The sequence below is a fragment of the Diadema antillarum genome, unplaced genomic scaffold, assembly GCF_040938485.1.
Source record: "Diadema antillarum isolate AM-2024a unplaced genomic scaffold, OU_Dant_1.0 seq00000932_RagTag, whole genome shotgun sequence".
NCBI lineage: Eukaryota > Metazoa > Echinodermata > Echinoidea > Diadematoida > Diadematidae > Diadema > Diadema antillarum.
In genome coordinates this window covers 710,464-738,346 of record NW_027271783.1, presented here as the reverse complement: position 1 = coordinate 738,346, position 27,883 = coordinate 710,464, and the positions used below count along the sequence as shown (strand labels likewise).

The 27,883-nt window shown below is 39.9% G+C and overlaps 2 protein-coding genes across 2 annotated transcripts; both read right to left on the bottom strand.

Moving 5' to 3' along the window:
* Positions 1 to 234: 234 nt before the first annotated feature.
* LOC139741529 (cystathionine gamma-lyase-like) lies at positions 235 to 26,189 on the bottom strand. Its single transcript, XM_071652111.1, has 9 exons — positions 25,848 to 26,189; positions 20,545 to 20,626; positions 18,881 to 19,086; positions 17,976 to 18,107; positions 16,833 to 16,968; positions 13,299 to 13,451; positions 7,020 to 7,194; positions 5,817 to 5,955; positions 235 to 491 (listed from the first exon to the last, which is right to left on the bottom strand). The coding sequence occupies exons 1-9, from the start codon at positions 26,040 to 26,042 to the stop codon at positions 480 to 482; spliced, it is 1,230 nt and encodes a 409-aa protein (XP_071508212.1). The 5' UTR covers positions 26,043 to 26,189; the 3' UTR covers positions 235 to 479.
* Positions 912 to 3,655, bottom strand: LOC139741488 (uncharacterized). The gene is made up of 3 exons (XM_071652072.1): positions 2,927 to 3,655; positions 2,549 to 2,866; positions 912 to 1,316 (listed from the first exon to the last, which is right to left on the bottom strand). The coding sequence occupies exons 1-3, from the start codon at positions 3,566 to 3,568 to the stop codon at positions 912 to 914; spliced, it is 1,365 nt and encodes a 454-aa protein (XP_071508173.1). The 5' UTR covers positions 3,569 to 3,655.
* Positions 26,190 to 27,883: the final 1,694 nt, after the last annotated feature.

Below are 27,883 nucleotides of genomic sequence, written 5' to 3'. Positions count from 1 at the left end.
AGTCCACTCTAATTCTTCACAATTTTGAATATGATCATTCACACCTAGGTATATCAAAGCTCAAAACATGTGTAGTACCATGTGAATTCACAGTTCTATGCAGAGTCTATAACCCCTCCCCATCATCATAGATTACCAGATACAGTACATTGTATCTCATACGTTAGAAATGCAGATCTTGAAAAGACCAACAAGATAATGTGTTCAAAATTGGAGATAGAGAGAAGAAATCGAACAATATTAAAGATCAGTATGTGTAATGATTTAAAGATAAGTATTTCAAGCTTTATTTCTTTTCAAATTTAAGAGTCATGTCTGTACTATGAAACAAGGGTTATTTTAATAGAAATTTATTACACTCCTTTTAATTCTATGTTGAAAATGAAACAGAAGAAGACTCAATCAGCACGGCATCTGTAGGCATCTTCTAGGCGAGACCACATCCTCACAGCTCGTGGTTTTGATCTGATATCCATCTCCTATTCGGGGACCTGTCGTGTAAAGGAATGAGAGGTAGTAAGGTAGAGGATAGAATCAACAACTCAACTAATAACACTGGGAGAATCCATAAAGAAAATATGAAAAACACAAGCGCAAGTTCTCTGAACACTGAGTTCATTCTGGAGGTTAAAGTATATAAAAAAGCACAGAAGGTGAAAAAGGGTTTGAAGAATGTTCCTCTTTCCTCAGATCCCTCTTTGGACAATCAAAAAAAAAAATAGAGAAGTACTCTGAGAGCGCAGACCTCCACCAAGCATGCAGCTCATTTCCACCACTAATCTTGTTCTTCAGGTGTGCTGAAAGTTGCCCGATTTCCCAATATAGAAGCCTTTTGATAGGTCATAAACTTCCAGCTGCACGGCGCACCTCGCCATAGCAGAAACTAGGGAGTTATTCTTTCAGTTCTTCATTTACTCAGTTAAGATTGACTCCTCACTCTTTCCACTTGCAACTAGTGCACTCCTCATGTTACCAGTCACGCATGATGGAATTTTCTTCAGGTACGCTGCGCTGTAATCCTCTCTGCTCAGCAGGTCGAAATTGTCCCAGTCGATGGCCTCGGGGTTGCGCTTGACAAATACAACGGAAGACTTGCTGCGTGATCCACTGCGAATCGACGTCACCTCCCCGACGTCCTTCAGGTCCGACAGCGCCCTGCAGAACTCGACAGTGCTTACGCTCCTCATGGACTTGATGCACGTAGATTTGAAGGAACGGTAGGTTAGCACGCTCCCCGGTGTTCTCGCAACAGCGGCAGCCACGGTGGTTGGTGTTGGTTGCTCTTTTGCCGGAGTGGCAGTCGAATCTTGAAGTTCCTGTAAACATTAAAATAAAGTTGAGAAAAAGAATCATTAGATGTATTAGATAATTACCTGCTTTAATTGAACTGGAAACAGTACTATCAGTGATTTACTTCTATTAAATTGAAAAAATAAATAAATTTAAGAAAAAAATAATTAGATTTAAGAAATAATCACCTGCTATATAGACATAGTACTACATGTATTTAGTGATTGACAGCAATGTAACTTGAAAAATTATTTTACAATCAACTTGCAATAATGTATTTCGATTATTAATATTTTGTCCATTTCTCAAATCCATACATGTAGTATATTAAAAATAATAAATGTGAAAATCATGAATGAATTTAATCAAAAAAGTTAACATTTCCATATCTTTAACCCTAATCAGGCTGGGGGGGGGCGGAATCCGCCCCCCCTCGATGTTTCGCGCAATATCTTCGCAACGCGATAAGCTCCCGCCGCGATGTTTCATGACTTTTTTCTTTCAAATATCGCGCAACTTTTGAGACCCAAATTGTTGCACCCGCACGTACCGTTTTGACGCGACGCCCATTCGAAAAAAATTTGTCAACCCCAAAATTGCTCCAAAACGTGATTTTGTGTACAAATCCAATGCAAATTGTGTTTTTTCAATTAATTCAAATAAAAATTCATATCTTCACTTAGAATGGCCGAAATTCATTTATTTTAGCATAATAATGCTTCAAAAAATGTCTGTGACAAATTTTGGCCAAAAAACAAACAAAATCAAAAGGTCAAAAAACAACGAAATACATAAGAAATTCAAAAAACAATGAAATAAATAAGAAATTAATTTCGATACAGATTTTTTTTTATCCTATGTCTCAGAAGAATGATACAAGAAACATTTTTAAAAAGAAATTAATTGGAGCATTAATAAGTGATTTAGAGCCCAAAACTGATTTTATGCATAAATTACAATAATTAATTAATATAAAATATAAGAAAAATTTTTCGGAAAAAGCAACCATACATTTTGATAGAATACGTCGCAGGCGTCGCGTGTGCTGATTTTCGGCGCGATCGCGCATTCCATAGGCGAGATCTGAAGGGGGGGGGGGGGGGGGCGGAATCCCCCCCCCCCCCCCCCCCCCCCCCCAGATATAGCATAGCCAAAAAAGCCCAGCCTGATTAGGGTTAAAAGTACGTATAAGTTTTAAAAATTGCATGATATCTGCAATATAATTACATGATGGTTTAGGTTTAGATATATTACTAACCGTTAGAAAAGTCTCTTTCTGTCCCTCGACGTACTCGACAAACTTCTGAGCTGCCACGAGGCTTTCCATGCCGATCACGTAGTCCGGTGAAGCAGGCATAACTCCATTGAGCAGGTCCTCGATCACTGATGTCAGGACATGGATTGGTGCAACCAGCCGGACGATGAGGTCAAACTTCTTGGTCTGTGGTGGCGTCAGTCCTTCAACAATGGCCTGGTTGATTGATTCTATGTACTGTTCGTTCAGCTTGTCCAGTTCCTCTTCACATTCCTGTGTGAAAGAGTACTTCACTCCTTTCTCATGAAGGTTCTCCACGATCTGCAGAACATGTGTAATTGCTGGCGATCCACAGTTGAGGAGACGACGGCGTGCTTCTCAGTAGGTGGTCAGTAGGTGGGCTGCTGGTCCTGGTTGCGTTGCACCCAAGATGGAGAATGCACGTCCAGCTTCTATTTCTCGCTTGCTTTGAGTTGCGTATGTGGTCGAGACTTTCTCACCACTGAACAAGTGGCACAGCCTGGCAATATCCCTGGTCGCATTGTCTCCGTCATTCTTGGCCATCTTCAGGAGAACGTCATGTATTTCGTTGGACACCATCACACCATTCCCCTGCGCCAGACGCATGAACAGTCCAGCTGACGTAGCCTTCCCGATGATGAGGGAGTTCGCGTCATTCCGTGCACTTGCCACTGCATGGAGAGGGTCCGTGGTTCCCACTTGAATGGCCTGGGACTTCCCAGTCGAGTGAGGCCCTACGAAGACAATGTACATGCTGGTGTTCGTCGACATCCCGCTGTATTTGATCGTTGATCTTTCCGAGATGAGGTACACTGTTGTGGCCAAGATGCTGTCAACTAAGTACCCCTCACAGGTACTAATTGCCAGTGCGTGATCTCTGAAGTAGCCCCTTACGCCGATGGGAAACATACTACCGTAGTCAAAAGGTGATGCTCGTAGTCTTGAATGAAGGTTAGCCCACGTCTTACAATTCTGAGTGGCCACCACGGTCATGCGAGACATGATGGTACACTTAGAAGAGAAATTTCACGAAAATATCAAGATTAAACTGTGCCCAACTATGAAACAAATGATTACACCTATCCTCATTACTCCTATTTATACCCTTACTTCTATGAAGTTCAATGAAAAGTTGTATAGCTCTGATCTCACGGTCAACAACGTGGCCTTTTGTTCGAGGATTACTGTAGAACGGTAAGCAAAGGTAAATTACCAAATAACCAATGTCTTCTGTACTTCAAGACTACCACGCGACTTATAATGGCGATTCGCCATCATGTCATGTAACACATAAAGCTTTTGTTTCTTTTTGTATCTTTAGTACATCAGAAAGTGTCAGAAGTTACCGGCAAGTGAAAATACTTGCACAAATCACTGTCAATCAAAACTACGGTGTGCTCTACGTAAATCAAGAGCGCAATTTTTGTTCACAAATTTTGTTTCGAACTGTCCCGAATGTCCATTTACTTAAAAGGTAGATGTGTATGATTTGTATACAATGTACTATCTTTGCTATCTGTTTGAATACATTGTATCAGTTCTGTATCTACATGTTACCCTGCAAGAAACACCTTTTATAGCATTTTTTTCAGTCTGTGTCCTGGGTTTGTTGTTAGCCTAGTACATCTTTTTTGGTCGAAATTTGATAATAGTACTAATAATTGAAATGAGAATTCATTATATTAACCTAAATTTCAGTGATGCCCACAGAGATTGTTTCTCTATAACTGTGAAAACAGTATACCTATTACAGGAATGTTATTGAGGTTTGTTGAAAAAATCTAAAATCAAAATCTACAGGTGATTTTGATACATGGAAAAAGCAAAATGTGCATAGACTTGAGGGAAAAAAAATCTGAAATCAGATTTAAATCTACAGAATATCATGCCTGCTATTAGTGTATGGTCATAATTCAAAACCTGGAAACGATTCTGTATAGCAAAAAGAAGACGCGCGTCATTTAGATATATGATCTCTATGGAGACTCCAGTTAACACCCCCCCCCCCCCCCCATGCATGCATATACATAAAATTATAAATAGGAGTAGAAATCATATCACTTTTGCTTTGTAATAAGTTCAGCAGGTGTTGCTGATGCCATTCAATCCTTTCCAGTTCACATCGTAGGTCGTTGGCTCGTTGATAGCTATTTAGGGGGCAGGCAGTGACGTCATGCTATGCGTCCTTGGACATTGTTGGTTCGTTGGACATCGTTGTATACAATATATTATACATCGTTGGCTCGTTGGCAGCTAACTCAATCATTTCCAGCTCACATCGTAGGTTGTTGGCTTGTGGGCAGCTAATTAGGGGGCAGGCAGTGATGTCATAGATGCGTCCTTGGTCATCGTTGGTTCGTTGGTTCATTGGACATCATTGGTTCGTTGGTTCATTGGCAGCTAACTCAATCCTTTCCAGCTCACTTCGTAGGTCGTTGGCACGCGGGCAGATATCTTGGGGCAGTGACGTCATAGATGCGTCCTTGGACATTGTTGGTTCATTGGCAGATAATCATTCCTTTCCAGTTCACATCATAGGTCGTTGGCTCATGGGCAGCTATTTACGGGGCAGGCAGTGACGTCATAGATGCATCGTTGGACATCGTTGGTTCGTTGGCAGCTATTCAATCCTTTCCACTTCACATCGTAGGTCGTTGGCTCACTTTTATAACATGCTCTCGTCGTGCCTGGTATTCTGCAGGTGTTCCCAATTTAGTATGAATCATGCAGAGTTGGCATAGCAGCATGTGGCATTATTCTCTTTATATGTGTGTGTGTGGTGGACAATTTCACTACATTGGCCCATATACCTTGCAAGGAGTGAAGTGGGAGGTGGATCTCTCTTGAATGTGGGGCCTCTACTGTATGTCTTTAACAAAAAATAAAGTGATTTGACTCTGTATAGTACTAAAGGGAATGGAATGATTACTCAAAATACTGCTCAGTTGTGATTGCTAGGAAATCTGCTTTGGTACTTTATGGGGCTGATTAAAGCTAAAAGAAAGAAAAAAATGTCAAAAAAGAGGAAGGAAAAAACAAAGAACACATTTTCAAGCAGTGAACGGAGGTCACTGAACATCACACGACAAGGAAATTAAGTTTGCTTTAAAAGAAAAAATTATTATCTATCTGTTTACATAATATATACGAAGACATACTCTGTATCATGTACCAATGGGCTAACAGTGTATTTCACTGGCTACTGGTTATTGGACTCTACCAGGTCGGTATCAGGTGCCTTTATACTCACCGCAAGCTTGAGAGCCTGTTCCAAGTCCTGGATGAGATCCTCGACGTCCTCCAAACCCACAGAGAGTCGGATGAGACTGTTGTCGATGCCCAGCTCCTTGCGCTGCTCAGGAGGCACAGATGCATGTGTCATGACACCACTGTGAATGACATGGGAACACCACGGAAACATGCTTGATAAACCTCATTGTTGGAAAAATCAGAGATGTACATCAATAGTATTTCTTGCTATAAAATCAGAAACACTTTCATCATGAAACTTTTGCAAATTGTCGTCTAAGACAAAAAATTATGAGTACGGGTATATAACAGGGATTTTTGTTAAACTTTCACATACATCTTAATATCAGCGCCTCACAAAATTTGCATTTACGTATTAAAGCGTCATGTACCTGATAATTTTTTATTCTACAGTATTTTTTTCTTATAATTTAAACTGACTGCTGTAAAATCCAATAGGCAGACTGCAGAGAGTGCAGTTTACCAGTGTTGTCACGTGTGAGTCTTCTATGTGCATGAAATTACAAGTTAACTACTTACTACAAAAACAGGAACACCTGTGTAATAATGCATTTCCTGGTGGTGATAACAAACAGCAACAATGAAGCTAAAAAAGTAGAAAAATATATAACAATTTGCTCCTAAAAAACCCAGAAAATTAGCTAACAACCTAAAGGGTGAAAACTTTGTGGAACTTGTAAACCACTACACTCAGCAGACTTTATGCAGTAAACTTCATGCACTTTCTAAAGCTATGATGAGTTTTATCCTATTGTTTTCTGAAGAGAAGTTTCTTTTCCATTTCATTTCATTTCAATCATTTATTGTCCATATCATGGATATTTGTTTTGTTGACATGCTTTTTACAAAAAAAAAAAATATACAATACAATTTCATAAACAACATTTATGGCATATAAGACATGACAATGCATCTTTTTGCCAACATTTTAAACATATTCAGTGCATGTCAGTCTTAAGCCTAGCAGTTACTGGGACGACGTGTTATGGATGGCTCTGCGTATGGCAAGCCAAATATCTCATAAATTGAAAAACTCAGTTCAACCACTGATAAACTTATCTTTTTCAGCAACAAACTAAAGTTTATTGGTTGATAAACAAAGTTTTTGATTTTGGGGACATCTGGCTTGCCATATACCAGGAGTTTGGAGATAACGCCGACACGCCTCTCACGCTATACTTACGGCAGCTCGGCCAGACTCTCATAACCCCCGAGGCTCTCAGCCAATGTGAAGACTTTAAGGCTCTTGAGGAAGACCTTGGAGTTTTCGAGGTCGCCCTTGAGGTAGAACGTCACCATGCCTCCAAAGCCCTTCATTTGCCTCTTAAAGACCTCATACTGTGGATGACTGGGAAGACCTGGGGATGGGTCGAAGGTCCAGATGGACAATTTTGTCTTAAAGCCATTATTTACCATTTGCAGATGAAACAAAAACCCAGCTTTAGTGCTTCAAAATAGTTCTAAAATGTGAGTTAGGGATAAAAACAATCAATGTTAAAATTTGAATCAGTACACAAATGTTTAGTATAATTGTTAAATATACAAAATGTGAACAATAGTTACAATAAAAGTGTTTCTAGACTAAAATGTCTACAGTTATGGTTCATTAGTGATATCTCTTTATATTTTAGGCTTTATTGCAAAAATTTTATATGGTAGGATGTTTTGTGATACAACTGACCTACACATATTAATAAAATGTGATATCTCAAACATTTTTAAAATCACTGCTCCCAATGGTTAACAGTACCTTGAAACTTCCAGAAAAAAAAAAATCTACAAATCTGAAGCAAACTGCATCCAGACTGACTGGAATATAATTGAGAATGGTCATAACAAATTTTTATGACCTACCAGTGATCAATCTTAAATGTGTACAAAAGAACATAGTCAAACTTCTAGCAATGAGCAATGTGGGTTACGTCAACACAGCTTTTAAAATGGACAACCTTTTTTCTTCGTTTTTAATTCAGTGCATATTGTCAGGTAAAGTTAACATTTATCCTCGAAAGTGATAAAAAGACAAAGATCAGATTAGTAAATGGAATTGACAGCATCCAACTTTATAATCATTCTTTGAGACTGATTGTCAAACCAATGGGACTAATTGGGCACTCTGTGAGTGTTGGACACGATTGGCCTGTTGTGCCAAGTTTATAATCAACCAAACTCAACATTATATGACCATTATTTTCAACACATGAGATAAGATCTTATCTCAACGTAACATGACTATTACATTCAACATGTGACATGAAGTCTTTCTACAATTCTACAAATTGATGTCCAAGCACAGACATCACATCTCCCCCAAGTTTGTTTTTTAACCTGTTGAGGACGAGTCCCCGAGTATACTCGGGCAAGGGTCTATGGGAAATACGTGTTGTAGCAAAATCAGCCCGTCCTCAAGTTTTGTTTACTTGACCGACTGAAAGTACACGTGTAGTACCACATCTTAGAGATTTCTAAAAGCAAGTCCAATCATCAGTAGAAATAACATCGATTGGTGGAAATAAGCATTGCTTTGCAATATAGGATTGCATTTAGGCAAGTGCCAAATATCGTTGTTTTGATAAGCACATGTTGGTCATTGCAAACCAACACATAGCTGTCTATAAGGCCCAGAAATGTGGTACATGTATCAATATGTGCAGAAATGTCAAAGAAAAAAATAATGAAAGATTACTGGCAACAACAACAAAAAAAAGGCACAGCCATTGCAAGGTAGAGGAAGACATTCCCAAACAGCGGAAGGGCCTGCCCTTATAGAGTTAACCCAATGAGGATGAACTGATTTCGCAACAAAAAAAAAACAACACATTTCCCATAGGCACTGTAATGTCCAGACTAGATGTAATGTCCAGACTAACCTTCAACCGTCTGACCACTAATGGCCCAACTAATACCCCTAAGCTATCATCTGTCGAACACCCAGCCTCACACATTCCTCACTTCTACCGAACCACATTTTATTACGATAATGTATTTTCCATGTACTTCACATTTGTACTGACCACCGAGACTTGCAATAAACAGATCAGTTATCCTCCCAACTCTGGTCGAGTAAAGACTCATTTCTTCCAGCAAGCATTCTTATGTAGCTATACCCACACAGCTATATTACACTGGCGACGAGGATCAACTCCAGCATGGCACTACCCGCCTCGATCCCGCCCTTCTCCCCGGACCCCGACCCAGTCGAATGCTCGTCCCGGTGGGCGATCTGGCAGCAAAGCCTCGAGTTTTACTTCGCTGCGGCTGAGATCACAGCCGAAACAAAGAAAACAGCCCTCCTCCTACACCACATCGGCCCAGCCACCCAGGAAATTTACGTCAAGTCCATTCGACCACAGCTTGCTCTAAAAGAACAGCGTGAAACGTACGCCAACATCACAGCCGCACTCAAGGCCCATTTCGACCCCGCAGTCAACGTCGACTTTGAGGTTTTTCGCTTTAGACAGGCCAGGCAGCGCGTCGACGAGTCAATGGACAATTACGCGGCCCGACTAAGATCATTGGCGGCTCGATGTTCATTCTCGAACGTTGACGCAGAAATAAAGTCGCACATAATTTCCAGCTGCGTCAATCCTAGTCTCCGACGTCGGGCACTTCGCGACTCAGACCTAGATCTTCAAAAATTACTTACTCTGGCCCGGACTTACGAGGCTACGGAGCAACAGGCAAGGGAAATCGAAAGTGGCCTGAAAGACCTGACACTCTCCAGCGGTGAAAATCAGGCAAATGCCGTCGAACCTCGAAGGACCAATTCGTCATCGTGCACCAACTGCGGCATGCAGCATTCATTGAGAGACTCGTGCCCGGCCCGTGGCTACAACTGCAAACACTGCCAGAAGCGTAACCACTTTGCTATCGTGTGCCGATCACGCCTCGCAGGCAAGCCACCGGCAGCAACTCGTGAGAATAGCCGTCCTAAGGCCCATCGTCGCCATCATCGAGATCGCGATGGTGGCAAGCCTCACTATGGACGCTCCTCCCAGGCCTCACGAAGCGACCACCGTAGCCGAAACACAGCACAATCTCGACATAAGCCCCGATCAAGGAGAGATCGAAGCTCAACTCAATCGCGGTCCCCCTCTCCTAACCGTGATCGTGCTCATCTCATCTCCCGAGGCCGTACCCTCAGGTCAACTAGTCCTGACTCGCGTTCATCCTATACCGAAAGCGATGGCTCCGAGGAGAGCTTCCATATTCAGGCGCTACATCTCACCCATCGCCTTCCTCGAGCTGAAGTTTTTCTCGACAACCAACCTCTGACGATGACGGTTGATACCGGCTCGAGTATCAACGTTCTCCGAGAATGCGACTACAAAAAACTCACCGGCCTTGGTAAGCTCCATCGGACTGACATCAAACTCTTTGCCTATGGATCGACAGACTCCCTGCCCATTCTGGGAAAATTTCGCTCATTCGTAAGCGTCGTCGACAACGACTCTCGACTCATTGAAGCGCAGTTCTACGTAGTGGCTGGTAGCTCCTACACAACCTCCCTGCTGAGCTTCAACACAGCAGTTGACATCGGACTAGTCAAAATGCACGCGTCAGTTCACTACCTGCCACGCCATTCGCGAACAGAAACGATAGCTTCTCGCCCCGCACGCAGCGCGGAAGAGTTTGTCAACTTCGTGACCACGAACGCGATCCCGAAAGCGATGTCAATCAATGACAGAAAGACCGCGGCAGCGACGGATACGTACTGCAAAATGGAGCTGAACAACTTTCTTCGGAACCATCGAAATACCCCTCACTCCACGACAGGCGTGCCGCCTACCGATGTCGTCTCCAAATACTCTCCTTGCGTTAAACTTCCCGCCGTCATCCACCGGCAGGATGACAAGGACGTTCGGCAACGTGACTCCGCTCTAAAAGGCAAGATGAAAGCCTACGCCGACAAACGTCGACACACGACTAAACGCAATCTCCACGTTGGCGACTATGTGCTTGTAAAGCGATCGCGACATAGCGGAAAAGCAGACTCTCCGTATGAACGAAAACCGCTGATCATTCGCGACATCAAAGGAGACAAGATCACAGCCGAGCGTGAAGATAAATCGCAAATATCCCGGAACATCGCACATTTCAAGCCGTTCGTCGCGTACCAACCCCCACGTTATGCCCAACGCTATCGCGAAATCGACGACGACGACTGGGACGTCAACACTCACAACGACCCCATCGAACACCATCCCGACACCCCCAGATATCCTAGACGCGACCGTAGGTCCCCCGATAGATATGGATTTCAAGTGCCCAGTTAAGTTAATGCATGATCCCCAGTCAATTTAATGCATGCAAATCGGTTCAGCCCCATAAATAATTAAGATGTGAATAATACTCCAGTTTATAAACCCTCAGCGGAACAACGAAGAACACTTGACCATGATTATGAACACTCACAAAAAAAAAAAAAAAAATACAATGGAATGTTTGATCTCTGGACTCAATGGACCTTTTGGACTCAGTTATAATCATATTGATTATATTCCACGTTCCTGTTTCAGTATGTTCGCTCTGAATAATTAATATCTCGCCTCAACTATTATGCGATCTTTTGGTATGAATGTACAATGAATGTTTTTTTATTATCCTGCGATTCATGCTCAGGTCATGCAACTTCACCAAATTAGCCTCATATTTAGTTTTATTCACGTTTGGAGATTGGCTCAAAACAAAGCGAAAAGGAGCAAATAACATATGTGATAATGTGAGAACATTTAAACAACATTTGATGAAACTGCATTGCCTTACATGATTACATTTGGTTATGCGTGTTACACTGAACTGAAAGTGATTTGTATATACCTGTATATAGTCATGTTAACACCCTGCAAAATGCAAACACAAGACCATGTATGAAAACAAAAGGAAAAATGTGATGATTATGTTGAGTATGTATTAAACACGTTTGTTATTGACAGGATCCACAATGAGCACCCACTGTCCAGTATGAAACTGAATTTCGATGATTGGATTATGATTTTACACTCTAAAGGAAAAAAAAAACGATTTGAATCTTGACATTTTATGGAAACAAAATTACCCTCTTTGAAAATTTGGGATCTTTTGATTAAAACACGATCTCCTACTTCTTGTTCTTAAGTTTTTCAATAGTGATACCTAAAATTTATCTGTAGTCATAAACATCATTACAATTTGATAGTGAACACAAAACATGAAATTGGGATCCAATGCTTGAAGAGATGTCAAAAAAAAAAAAGTTAATACCTTTGGTGTATATATTATGTATATATTATGTAACACACAAATTGTGCTAATATGAATTTTGTTTTCTGTAAATATATGAAGAAGCATTTTGTCCATTTCATCTTCATCTTCATCTCCGTCGGCTTCTCATGCTCGTGTCCCCGCTACATGTACCCGTTCCACCTTCATCCATGTCATTTACCCTAGCTACTGCACTCTGACGCTTTACCTCAATTTCTTGCTTCTCTCTCTCTACCTGTCTCTCTCTTCCATTCTGCACCCTCGTGCACATTTCTCCACACATTCCCGCCAGACATGCCAGAAAGCACATGGTCAGTCCATGATGCTCTGACACGTGGCACTTCCTGCCCCTTGTCTCCATCTGCACACTCCTTCTCTCATTTCCATTTTCTACATCTTCATTCATCATCATGTGTATCCATGCATCACCATCAAAAAAACAAAAAAAAAAAAACAAGGGAGAGATGTAATGTCCAGACTAGATGTAATGTCCAGACTAACCTTCAACCGTCTGACCACTAATGGCCCAACTAATACCCCTAAGCTATCATCTGTCGAACACCCAGCCTCACACATTCCTCACTTCTACCGAACCACATTTTATTACGATAATGTATTTTCCATGTACTTCACATTTGTACTGACCACCGAGACTTGCAATAAACAGATCAGTTATCCTCCCAACTCTGGTCGAGTAAAGACTCATTTCTTCCAGCAAGCATTCTTATGTAGCTATACCCACACAGCTATATTACAGGCACCTGCCCCAATATACTCGGAACTAACTGTAAAAGTGGATATATTCATGTGAGTAATTTTTAGCGCTGGGCCAGGCAAGATGAATTTCAAATGTTTTTAATTCCACAGAATCAAGACATATAATAGTGGTAGGTATAGCAAGCAAAAGTATTTGCATGATTTTATTTTTGCACTAGCTTCTGGTACCACGAAATGTGTGAAAATTTCAGCACTGCAAAAATATTTACTTCTACAGTAAGTCTTTAATGGGTTAATATCAATAATGGCATTACCCATTGTCTGATGACTTTGAGGATGACTTTGAGTACACAATCCTTTAACCACAGGAAGCAACACCAAGTTCACATCTAACCAGATATCTTTTGTATATTGAAGGAAGGATTGGTCTCGCAACATCTCAGGAAATTGCTGGTGAGAACACCCAATCCTGTCTGAAACCCATTCTGCTGATTAGACCCACCTGGATATATGACCTTTCTGACCCGAGGATTGCTCTCCAGGGCCTTAGCAACGGCAAGGCCATTCTTGTAGTGCTGCTTCATTCTGACGTGAAGCGTCTTCAGACCACGGTTGACCAGGAAACAGTCAAATGGTGATGGTACACTGCCACCGGCTGTGAGCGATTCAGACACAAAATTTACAACAGTTTAGACGAAAAACGATTGAACACTCCCAAGGCATAACTAATATCACAAGACACTCTCCTGTTTACAGTTCCATTCCACATCATGCTTCTGTCACCTTTAACAACAACAAAAATTCTTTAAACATTTTTTATTGCACTAAAGTAATTTCTGATTCTCCAATCTTTCATTGTCACTGTGATGATTACACAGTGCAAAGCCTTGTTTACCAGAATGCCTGTATTAAAAGTTTCTAGAGGTCTATGACACTGTGAATGAATATTGAAACAGGTGCAGATAGAGAGATACCCCCTACAAAACAACTGACAGATAGTTCTCTTATTAAGAGAGAGCTTTGTTTTAATACCCCGAAGAGGCCCTAGAGATATTTTCTAATCTTAGAAGATGTCGGCCATAGTACAAGAGGATTACCTCAAATCTGGCTCTGCAGGCTGCTCACTTCTTGATTAAAGGGATGGTACAGTATTGGTGGAGATGAGAATTGGGCTTATAACTTTTTGCGAGATACCAAGAAAACACTTATGATATAGTACAGAGCATACCATTTTAAGAGGAATTCAAAGTTTATTTGATGGAAATCAGGTTTGGAATGACTGAAACATCCAAAAACAAAGTAAAACAAAGCGATCGTAATAAAGTGTGGGTCCCACACTTTATTAGAATTGCTCCACTTTATTAGACTCCACTTTATTAGAATTGCTCTTTTTTGGATATCTCGGCCATTTCAAAACCAATTTTCATCAAATAAACGTTGAATTCCTCACAGAATTACATGCTCTTTCATATTTCATAAGAGGTTCCTCATTATCTCACCAAAAAATGTTAGAAACCTGAAATTAGGTCTCAACCAAAACTATACAATCCCTTTAAAGTCAAATTCTCCTGCCCAGTGTACAAGACGTACTCTTAACTTTAAAATGGCCCTATATTTACAAAGTATGCCAATTCTGTACACTGTATCAATACTGATTCAAAGGGGACCCGATCCCAGCAGAATCTCTGTCAGAGGTAAAATGACAAACACAGAAAGCAAACATACATACACATGGACCACTTACACACAAAAACACACCATTCGCCCACAAGAGTTATATGGGGGGCCAGGGACTAGTGTAACAACTTTTCACTCAGATTTACTACACTGGCTCACTTTTATTGGACATTAAAGCAGTATTCACCAGCTCTGTCCCAGCCTTTAGTTCCCTATCTGCTCTTGCATGACTTTCATGTGATCCTCCTTATCCTCTTGTGTTTTGTTTGTCTTGTTTGGTCTGATAGTTTCGTACCAGTTTTGTGTTATATGCTTCTTTTCCAAAGTTGAAATGTTCAGTTTTATTGTACTGTTTGTTCACATTGTGTTCTGTTCCTTGTTTTCAGGTCAGAGACAGACCATTCAATCCCTGTCCAGCCCCTCCCCCCCCCCCCCCACCCTTTCAATCAATTCTGCACTGTTTTTATTTTTTCAGCTTGTTTCATTTCACTCTGTATTTTCTCCATATAGACCGATTCCGATTCATTGAGGGCAGCAGACAATTTGTGGCACTGGGCGCAGCCATTAGCTCAAATTGCGGTGTCCCAGTTTACCCCCCCTCTCCCCCACTCCCCGGGCGACATGTTTATCGCGCACTTGTAACAAAGGTTCGCGCACTAAGCAAGCATTCGCGCACTCAGTACGAGACGCCTATTGGCTAGAACAACCATGAATCGGTTTTTCATTCTGCGTGCGTGCTAATGTAGGGAGAGGGGTGAGGGAGTGGGAGGGGGGGGGGGTCGGCTGAGACACCGCAGTAATGGCGCTGCCCATGCCAATAATACACATAGCGTGTCACAGAATCGGTCAATATCTATAATTCTGTCTTATGTTCAGGATGTTGCATCTCAGTCCATCTATATCCTCTACAGGTTGCCCATCCATGACCTTTATAGAGACCATTAACCCATTGAGGACGAGTCCTGAGTATACTCGGGCAGGTGTCTATGGGAAATGCATGTTGTACTAAAATCAAACTGTCCTCAACGGGTTAAACTGGTATTTCAGTACCTTGTCTTTTGTGTTTGCTTGCTCCATAGCTTTCATACCCCCATCATGCCTGATTGACTTCCTATAGCTAGCTGCTCCTGACACCCCACCTGCCCCTTTTGTTCTCACTGTTCTGCGTCCCTGGCCCCTGCTAGTTGGTGCATGTTGTCTTGTTGTGTGTCTGTGGTTCATATTTGCTTTCTGTGTCTTCATTTTGCCTCTGACATTGTTTCTGCTAATATTGAAAGCTCATGCCCCCTTTTCGGGTCAAGTTTACTGCACTACCTGGTTGTTATTGAATAAGCAAGAAACAACAGCTCATTCCCATGCTGGCTAAATGGAATACTGTAAAAGTGGAAATTTTTGCGGTGTTGAAATTTCATGCATTTTGTGCAACCCGAAACTAGCGCGAAAATAAAAGCATGCGAATATTTTTGTTTGCCATATGTTCCAGCAGTTGATGACTTGATTCCGCGGAATTAAAAACATGTGAAACTCTTCTTACCCCGCCGAGTGCCAAAAATTAGTCGCGTGAAAATATCCACTTTTACAGTATCTGTGAACACCCTGTGACAGAATATATGATATGTAATCATTTCTACATAATGATACAAGGAATCAAACATACAGTATGTATTTCTCTGACATTAGGAGCCCTCAGAATTTCCCGTCACAAATACAAACAATTCAACAGTGATACAAAAGGTCTGTAGTGGTATTCAGGTCACACAGGCAGGGTGCTACATAAGCACTTGCCCGATTGCCCGGAGCAAGTGAAAGTTGAAGTCGGGCAAGTGTTCTGGAACAATGGCGGAAAACGCCTGCCCAAATTGGGCAAGAAAAAGTATTTAAGCCACATTTTTTTTTTTACTTCTCCCCCTACAAACCCATGAAGTCAATCAGACAAATGCTCAAAGATGATGACTGTTTAGTGATGCAACACACTATAAAACTAATTTCAGCAACTTTCCAACACTTATGTGAAGACACCCCGATGCTAAGCAACACCACCATCCAATCAAACTCAAGTTTGTCACTCTAATGTGTTTAAGCACGTGAATGAATGTGTACTGTTTATTCAAATGATTGTGACTTTTAAGCCCTTGACTTGTACAAGTGATTTTCTTCATCATTTTCTTATATTTCTGGACTTTCTATGAGGCAAGTATTAAAAGTAAAATTCATGTTTGGGCAAGTGTTTAGTAACAATTTGAAAATCTGCTTGCCTGACCGGGCAAGTGGTGAAAAAAAAGTTATGTAGCACCTTGCAGAGGCACAGACCAACTGCCCACTAAACATCAGTGATTCTACTTGACTCTACAAATCTCACCGTACAGCTGGAAATGGAGTTTCTTGAAGATGTCCTCATCGTTGCAGGCGACCAATCCCATGACGACATCTGAGTGGCCATTCATGTACTTGGTGGCAGAGTACAGGACAATGTCCGCCCCGTGGTCCAAAGGCCTCTGAAGTTGACAATCAGGAGGATAAAAACAAGAAACTGTCAATAGCTGTATACACCATGTCGCATAGATATTTGAGAGTATCTTCAAAAATTTTGACCAATGACCAATGAGTTGACCAACATTTGCAAAATTAAAGAAATACACAAAAAATGCCATTTGTAACACAAATGTAATGCAAATTGCTTCCAAGATGAAAGAACTGCAATTGATTTGCTCTTTGATGAGGAATGATACGTATATCTCATTCCCATGCTGTGAATCTACAAATGTTATAATTCAATCAAATGCAAATTTACCTAACAAATCCAAATTTGCAATTTGTGATGTTTGTTTTTCGCGGTGTTAAAATTTTCGCGCATTTCGCGTAACCAGAAACTTGCGCGAAAATAAAAGCACGCGAATATTTTTGCTTGCCATATGTTCCTGTGCGTGATGTCTCGATTCCGCGGAATTAAAAACATGCGAAACTCTTCTTACCCAGCCAAGCGCGAAAAAGTAGTCGCGCGAAAATATCCACTTTTACAGTATTACTTACTAGAGACCTTACAACAAGCTATCATCATTTCACATCTACAGAGCTTCTTGGAAATGGGGAAATCTATGTGGATGTTGCAGGATGCTGGCCGTTCCACACAGGCAGCAATGCAAGAGTGGCCATTGCCGTGTTGCAGTCTTTTTTCAAACTAGATGTGCTCTGTTTGATGATAGGCTCATGTGTCTGGAATCTAATTTTCAAGGATTAGAAATGATCTAATTCCCCTTGTCCCCTTTATTGTATCACCACAACCTTCCTGTTGGACGAACGCATATCGCCGCCTCTGAGTGGACTTGCTAACTTTACAACTACCGGTAGGTCGAGTTTAAATTGATTACTACATTCTGATGTAAAAGCTTTGCTGTGTATTTGAAGGCTGAGTACCTGGGCACACTACAAAGGGTTAACCAATGCTACATGGAGCTCTGCATGTCAGTACGCTATGTGCATCTAGAGTGGAAAGCAAGCTTACCTGGAAGTAGGATGAACTGAACGTGTTGTCAGTCACCACGGCAACTCCCGGCTGTCGGTGGGCGATGTCACTGACCGCCTTGATGTCCACCACCTTCAAGGTTGGGTTGGTCGGTGTCTCCAGCCAAACAATCTGTACAGGAAAAGTAAAAGTACACACAACCATTGCTTTGATAACAATACTGTTGTAATATGTGTTTTTTTCCCAAAATTAATGGTAGGAATTTGCAATGAATAGTTCATTTACGATGAAGTTATTGGATGAAATACACTTTCATCAAAAAATGACATTTTAGCACAGACCACATTAATCTCACTGATTACCTGTAAGCTTAAAGGAGCATACGATGTACATTGGTAAATCAAACAATGGGGAGAATATTCATACACCTTTTTTTTGTATTTATGAGGACGAGCGGTAATGCAAATGACACTGCTGACTTCAGTTACATATTTGAGCAAAAATTAGATACTGCATAGTGTTTCTCTACCAAACCTTTCCTGATTCAGATATTGTTATGTTAGCCCTCCATATGATTCTGAAAAATGCACTATTTTATATATTGTAAGTGGACTCCCATTATGATGTCCTCGGGACCGGCAGTTTTCTTTTGTTATATCGAAATTTCGTTATAACCAAACAAATAAACAATAAATAAAAATAGAGCGGATAATGTTGCAGCCTGAGTTTTTACTTTGTTGTACCCAGAATTTCATTCTATATAACCATGTTCACTATAACGGGAGTGCATTGTATATCTATTTTTAGAGGGGGTAGTAGGGGTAGTGGTAATAATTTCTTTAGTTTTTTGTGAATATTTATTTTCTATGTTTCCACAAGAGTTTCACACAAAATTTTTAAGGCACATCAAGAATAAATACAGCTGATTATGCACTTTCTCTCACCTTCGTGTTTGGCCGCATAGCTGCTGCTACCCGCTCAGGGTACCGGGCATCAACAAACGTGGTCTCGACGCCAAACTTTGAGAGGATTTTCTGGAAGTAGCGGTTGGTGCCCCCGTAGATGTCGTCCATACTGATGAGGTGGTCACCAGCTTGCATCAGGTGACAGATCCCCATGGTAGCACCGAGGCCAGAGCTGAAGGCTAATGCTGTATGGGTCACAGGAAGAAGAAGAAAGAGAGGGGAAAAAAAGACCTTGCGCATAAATGCTTCAACTAAAGCAACAACACAATTACTTGACTGTATTATAAGATGATGCATAACAGTAATGATATTGATAATAGTAATATTGCTTTACAAAATTTTAACAAATAACTCTTGTGGCTTTCCTCTTCAATTTAATACAAATAGGAAGGTAGAGAACAGCAAACTATTCTTCTTCATTTGATGCTAAATAGGAACAATTAATGTAGCAGAAAAATGTATGATGTGCAAATTGACTTTAAATACAGTGCATGTATTTCTTTTAGATAAGCTTAATGAGCATTACATGCATTAAAGTCAGTACCCACAATAATACATCAAATATATCACCACAAAACAGGAACTAGCACTACTACCAAATCCTATATCCCTCATACAAACAAATTTATAGTGTTGACACCTACATGTATATCACCGCTATTTCACACCATTGTGTATGATTTCTACTCTGTATATTTGCATTTGTTCGGTTACGAGCAAAATTTTTTATCTTCTTCTGGTATGCTGTAAGAGTTTGGCAGTTTAAAGTGCAGAACTGATAAAATCAAATGATAAAAAATTTTCACATACAAAAACAGCAACACATACAGTATAGAAAGATAAAACATGATGATTGGTATGGCAAATACACAAGAAATAAAAAAGAACTTTACATACAGGGTGAACTTATAATGATACTGAAGTACTGATATAGACTATGACAGTATTCAGAGTATCTACTCTAAGCCCGCTACCCTTTTCTCTTGTGGAGATTATTACTTGTTGCACCTTTCCTGCACAAAAGAATATTCTGCCCTGATTTAATTGTCTTGTATGTTACGTGTAATGTTAGTACAGCTGTAACACTAATGATGAGTATCATCACTCCTTGACAGCACTTGATAATAGTGAGTAAACTGATATTTGCAAAATTAGCTCATGAAAGCATTTCCTCCAATAATACAAATGCAGTGTACTCATACTCGTAATAGAAGACATCACAGTTTGTTTGTTTTTTCCGAAGAAGGATGATACTTATTCCCTTTCTATCGCAATGACTCTCAAACATGAATTACAAGATTTACAGTACAACCTGTAAAACAAGAAATTTTGCACGCTTGAAACTTTCGCAAATTTCAGGAGCCAAGACTTGCAAAAGTAAAGTGCATGCAAAAAAGTTTGTTTGTTTGTTTGTTTGTTTGTTTTTTTGGTGTGTTTTTTTTTTTTTGATGTGTTGAGTGCTGGTGGAAAAACCTACAGTTGTACAAGTTTCATGCCATACTTATGCTACTACTTTTTAAAGGCTATGCCTCCTTAGAGTGCAGTCACCCAAACATGTAGTGTTCCAAACACATGATGAATGTTGACACTGAAAAATCTAGTTCGGTCAAGAACAGACAGGTGGGCGGAGTCAGTTTTATTACCATGTTTGGCTCCCTCGATGGCGGCAACACACGACTCCAGGCAGGTCCGTGTTGGGTTTCCCCCGCGGCTGTACTCGTATCCCTGTGATAAAGACAATTGGGGGAAGTCATGTTGAAATCATCTTACTGCCAGGAGGAAATACTAGTAATGTTTTCCAGCTATAACACATGCCAACTCAAACAAGCTTTGGATCTGTTTGTTAAAACCATGGACTCGTATGTTACTGTAAAACAGATGAGTCAAACAAAAGCAATGCCTGCATTAGAGTAGAGGAATTTGACAACATTGCCCGTACACAGTGACATGATAACATTTTGTCTCGGATGACACAATTTGTACATGTTCATACACTACGCTGTCTTAGAGCTATTATTTTTGCACACAGATATTTTCACAAATGAGGTCACAGATATTTTTGCACAAGGTCGTTTTCGCAATTTGACAATGAGGCTCTCCAAAATGCACTTACAGTGTACACCTGTCCATTCACAATATTTTTGCATGTTCTTAACCCATTGAGGATGGGCTGATTTTGCTACAACACGCATTTCCCATAGACACCTGCCCGAGTATACTTGAGACTCGTCCTCAACGGGTTAACTTCACGGTCCAAGAGTGATTTGCAGATTTCATGAAAATAATAGCTTTTTTACTATGAAATGTCCTACATGTAGATATAATACAATACAACTAGCAAAATCTCTCTCTCCCTCAGGAAAAAAAAAATCCACATCAAATTAGAGATAGTGTATGAATACCCTGTGTATTCAATATTTTTAGTAGTTTATCCAAGTGACAAGTACATAACTTTACAGTTGAGATAAACGTTTTTCTTTTGGTAGGAAAGCAGAACAGAATATTAAAGGCATTGCATGTACAGTATGAGTATACCAGACTCAAATCCAGACAACTTTTTAAACTTAATTGTTTGTCTAATACTAACAATAACCTGTAGCTTTAGTGTACATCAATAATTTGTTTTTCTAGAAACTACATAATTTATTCTTTTTTTGATACAAATTTTTCTGAGTAGGGGACAGAGTTGGTTCTTAACAGATTCACTCGAACACGGTGACTGCTGAACCCGTTGAGGATGGGCTGATTTTGCTGCAACACACACTTCCTGTAGACACTTGACGAGTACATGTACATGTACAATGTACAGCATACTCAGGACTTGTCCTCAACGGGTTAAATGTCTCGTTATGATCTCAAATTATTAACTGATGGTAACTCAAATAGACAGAGATAGAAAGACTGAACTGATCTGTAAGATACACTGTACATGCAACACTGAGATTTAGAACTTTATGTCAAAGTACAACTGTCAATAACACTGGAAAGTTACTGGACCAGGTACAATTGCAGGAAACTCTTCAGCTGCTAACGAGTTAGGGACACTGAGTTCACAGATAGTGGTGCTCAGTTAGGAAGTAATCCAATTCAAAGTACAGGAAGAGTTTTACATCCACCTGTCACTTTGTCATCTTGTAGTGCTCACCGTCGGGTTGGTCACACACACGCTCTGTTTCATGATACGATGTAACAGTGTCTGTAATCATTGCTTTTTATTTTGGGATTATACTATACAAATATTTATCAGTAAGTAAATGGGAGGTGATAAAATGACAACTGCAATGACTACCTACGAACTAAACATTCTTATTTTTTCTACATGTACTCATTTAAAAAAAAAAAAATACCACAGAGAAAAGGTTACAGAAGCAGCTCAAGAAACAGTACTGTATGTAGTCTTGAAAGGAAACTTAGATATAAATTTTGTCTACAATTTGTATTTCAAGCATTTTCATGACATGTACAAAATGTATTCTTCACATTGAAATACTCGACAGTTTGCTTACAGGTGTAAAACTTGCCCCCCCCCCCATATGAAATTTGATATGCAGCAAAGAGTGTACCTGTGTTTGAACTTTGGAATCTGTTTGACTGTAATCAATCAGAACTGGAATACAGTGCAGCCATATCACCTGAGGACATTAATAGTGTGTACACACTACACAGTATCAGGAAGTCCTCCAATCAGAGCAAAGAGACATGTCCCCACCCTGCTCCCACCTCCTCTGGACAGTGTGCACTGATTTTCAGTGATCCTATTGCTTACAGTACCAAGATACTGAGTACTGTATCCAAAAGGAGATAGCGCACCAAGGAAGGCAGCCACAATATATGTTATTCTAGTCTGCCAAATTTGGGCATCAGTTCAATGCATGGGAAGCATGACTTCAGGATCTCTTTTTTTAATGATAAGGAATTAAGAAAGTTTCCAGTAAAAACAACCCAAGAGCTCACTGTCCTACATTGTACAACAGTTCCCCTATTCCCAGGGGAAATGAGCATTAAAGTAATCGAACAATATGATAAGAAGAAAATATAATTAGAAATGAGAATCACCACTTCCCACTTGATCTCTCTGTTCATGATCCCCTAAATATTAGGAATTGAGCCATAATCCATGGAAGCATGGATATAAAAACCCTGCATTCTGCAGATTCATCACATGTTACACATTGTTTGCACAGAACACACACACACGGTCCTAATTATTGGACAGTCACTATTCTTCATACTTGCCCATTCAGATAAGTGAATACCAAAGTCCAGAGTGATTCAGTAGTCCATGTTTATTGCCACTGCCCCTCTAAAGTATTTTGTACATGAATTATTGACAGAAATAAAGCAATAAATAAAATGTAAACTTTAACTTGTCCCAATACTACAGTATTTGAATAAAGATTTACATTTTGTCAAATCAACAATACAGCTCGGCTAGAACTGAATGCATCCTGACTGAAATACTGCCTTTTACTGAAGCCTGATACAATTTTTGGGTTGTTATCAAGGTATGATGACACTGTCTGACCCAGAACAGCATAAAGTCTCCGATCAATATTTTCATCATTTAACAGTTTTTGAAAGGCTACTTGCATGCTTTAAAAAGCAGGATTTCTAACAATTGACAATGTACACTGTAGCACTGTTCAGCAGCATGTCCAGCATGTCGCATTTGATTTCACTGTCAAAGTGTTGTTTTTGATGGTGATCAAGGAACAAATTACCAATGTGCATTGTACAAAGTTGGATGTTGACATCCTACAATGTGCATAATACACATTGTAGTTGATACATTGCAGTTAATGTTTTCAAAATAATAATAATAATAATACTGCAGTTCTTTCATACATGGGGGTACAAATGTATATAATGACAGTGATTTGCAAACATAAATATATGTACAATGTATACTTAATGTATGAAGATTATCTCCCATTCCTTTCTTGTTTTGGACCACACTCCCCTACCCCGGACCCTCCCCACCCACCATTTCACAATCAAGTCAATTTTATGCTGAAACAATTGTACTAGTTGTAATAGACTTCATTATCTGCAGCTACTGTACTTTGTGACCCACACGATAGCATTGTACAATATCTATTAGAATGCAATATTGATCACTCCAATACAGCTTTTTGCTTATCACATAGCCTTCCTACTTTCAAAGACCCATTGTTTGACTAACGGTGATATCTACAATAACTGGTGGTTTGAACACTCAAACGCATTGGAATGCTAATGATAATATAATTAGCCTAGTCAGCTTTAATGTACAATTCATTCAACAACGACAACAAAAAAAAAAAACATGCTATGCATACTTAATCCCAGGGAACATCTACTCCAAAAGTATTCATTGGACTTTACCTGTGTTTGGTACTGTTCAAGTGGTACCTGATACACTGTAATTAACCCGTTGAGGACGGTTTGATTTTGCTACAACATGCATTTCCCATAGACACCTGCCTGAGTACATACTTGGAACACATCCTCAACGGGTTAATAATCATCATCATCATTATCATCACCTGGTACAGGAAGAAGGCGTTGGCCTGTAATTCCCGATCACTGCTTCTTGTTTGGCCTGTACTTAACTGAGTACGACAAAGTACGACATCGAAGAAATGATACATGTCTATAAACAAGATGGACTGTAATTGCTTCCTGAGCTGCTGGTTTTTCTTTTGCATCACAATAGGAGATTTGCTCCCTCTTTGTAAAGATAATGGAAAACTGCAAAGATAAAATTCTACATTTGTAACAAAGTACAATGTCAGTGATGTAGTTGTTCAATACTTGATACAGTGCATGGTGCCTTGTTGCTCATATTATGTGCTCATTTTTGCAGCCATGCAACAATCAATGTACATTTATACATTGTACATTTGAACAGATAAATAGACTATCCACTTTTTCAGTCATAAAAGAACAAACCTGGCAACTCAGGCTTCATAAGCTGTTCTTATCAAGCTCTAAGTCTAGATTGACATAACTAACGTTAATCCCTAGTTAGTAGAAGTATTATGTATTTTCTATGAGCTAAAAGATTGAAATACAGATTTTTATATTACCAAGAAGTTTCAACACAAGAAGCTCCTTGATATTACCTGAAAGGAGCAGGGAAATCACAGCAAAAACAAACGCCAAATTAACTTTGAAAAGTTTCATGGTTATATATATAGCCTAGTTTCATGAATACTTCAACGTTTATGTCTAAACAGACCTAGATCTATATAATTTTACATTGTATGATATCAAGTTACTTGGTCTTGGACTTTGAATTGTACATTGCCAAGGGATGAAGTGTAATGTATTCTGAGGTTTCACCTTTCACTGTGACATGTGTCACTGTGATTGTGATTTGTGATTAAAAAACAAAAAGGACCAAAAAATAAACCTCCACTGAAAGTGCACTGTAAGTGAAATTACAAGTTCCTAATGTTTCAACATCTCCTCTTCTTTTTTTAATGTACCGTACAAGTATCAAAGGCAGGAACTTCCTGATCCTGGCTTAAATTTTCTTTAATAATGTACATTAAAATGTACATAGATCTAACAGGTATATGTCTACAATTACCCCGACCAGATCATGATGCTGTGCGAGCTTATGTACTTGGCACTACTCAGTATTCATTATGCATTACGACTCATACGAGTATTAGTCTAAAACGTTACAGTACGTGACAGTATTGTAATGTACAAGTACAAGTAATGTACAAGTACTGTATATACCACGGTACGTAGCTCTACGTCTACGTGGTTTCTCTCGACCTCGTCTGAGCTTAGCATGCAGTAAGATTTACCGGTACGGTACTCAGTTCCTACTCCATCTGGAAGCGGTGACTAACAAACTTATATGTTTTATGCGCTGAGAGGGTTGGGCTGGATATCGTTTAACAGTCTACATCTATGCTAATGAGAAGTTCAGACTTTTAACTAGATAACTTACCCCCGGCATAACTCCTGGCGAATCCTGCTTGAACGTGGTCGAGAGGGATATCGGCGGGACAACGGCTCGAGAGTTCCACTGCTCGGGCTCCTGTCCGGCGTGGATAGCGGCAGTGCCGAAGCCAGGAAACGGCACGAAGTTATCCACGTCGTTTGATCCATTTTCCTCGGAGGTTCTTTGTCGCTTTGATGCCATGGTTTCTCACTTTTCAGGAATGTGACAAAGGATGTGATAAATTCAGTTATGTTAGTCCCGACTTGTAGCTCTGCGTTAGTCCACACCAGGAAGAAATTAAAACCTGGTTAGTTGCCGTATTTTGTTTAGGTCTGAGGCTATAGTGTGGTGGAGATATTCACGTGTAATCTCTGCCGTGCCTGCGCAGCGCCGGTGTGAGCTAGCTGTTTGATCGGCATGCATGCAGCAAATGTGTGGTGCGAGCACGCGCCGTGGTACGGGTGTGATGTGTATGTACCATATGGTCAAAGATTGTATAGCGCACAAGAAGTCTCGCGGCCGCTCGCTCGATCCCAAGGTCCTATGATGGTGCAAAATCGATCAGTAGCGCGGTCCCTTTCTTGCGCAGTCGAGTCCCTTACTCGAGTCTTCTGCTCATACTGCATTGTACCACTAACTGTTGGCCTTGAATGTCTCATATGGATGTGCGAACGAAGATTGTTTTTGTTTCTGCGTTTGTTTGTTTGTTTGTTTTTTCAATAAAGCTGTGTATTTCAAAATCATGAATGAATTACATTTAAAGGCATTATTTACCATTTGCAGATGAAACAAGAACCCAACTTTGTTGTTTATTTTATTTATTATTTATATTTATTTTTTCCCCGCCTAGAGCACTCTACAGAGTGGATTTGGCGCCATATAAATCACACCAATTATTATCATTATTAATTATTATTGCATCAAAATAGTTCTTAAAGGTGAGTGAGATGGAAAGGGATAAAAAACAATTCAACCAATGTAGAAATTTGAATCCGTACTATAATAGACCTAATCACTGATATAAGTATTGTTAAATATACAAAATGTCAACAATAGTTATGATAAAAAATGTGCCTATAGACTAAATCGTCTATAAACAGTCATGGTTTAATGAGAAAAACAGTGATAGCTCCTTAAAATTATATCAGGCGAAATTTGTATATGGTGGGATGTTTTGTGTTACAACTAACCTATTAACCACACAGGGGCTATGCATCAAAATGAATGTGATATCTTGAACACTTTTTAAATCACTGCTCCCAATAGTAAACAGTACTTTTAATTTATTTGTTTCTCCATCTTAATCACCATAATAAGGAGGATAATAATACAGCTGTAGTCGCTCAAGCCTCTCTGTCTTCAGTTTAGAATTTAGACCCCAAATCTGCTATCATTCGTCGTTTAACCATCGCAGTTAGGATTCGGAGTAGATGATATCTGAACTGCTGGGCATTTCAGTGTTTTACTGTTATGATTGCCCTTGGGCAGATTTTTTTTTCCTCATATGGAAAAATATTTCCGTGATGGTATAGGAAAATAGACAGGCATAAAATACCCAAGCAATCGTTCAAAAACATCTAAAAAAATAAACATCTTGAAAGTTTCTGTACGTATCTATGGATATTGCAGGCCTACTTGCGGGGACAATACTTGTGCAGGCTCGGCACATTTTCGTGATGAATTTAGTCTCTGCTATCTGTAACTATATACCTTATGCATAGACTAAGAAGAACATTGCAACTTGTCCTATCAAAAAAAAAAAATGTTTTGAATGTTTCAATCTTGGGGATTTGATTGATATTTCGGGGATAACAATTAAGCCATGTACTCTCTAAAAAAAATCGAGTGAAAATTTTCACTCTAAAAAGAGTGAATACAAAAAAGAGTGAATTTCGAGTGAAATTGGAGTGAATTTTGAGTGAAAATGCTCATTTTCACTCATTTTGGAGTGACGTCAGGGATAACTCCAAAATCTCCGAGTGATCCCTGACGTCACTCCAAAATGAGTGAAAATGAGCATTTTCACTCAAAATTCACTCCAA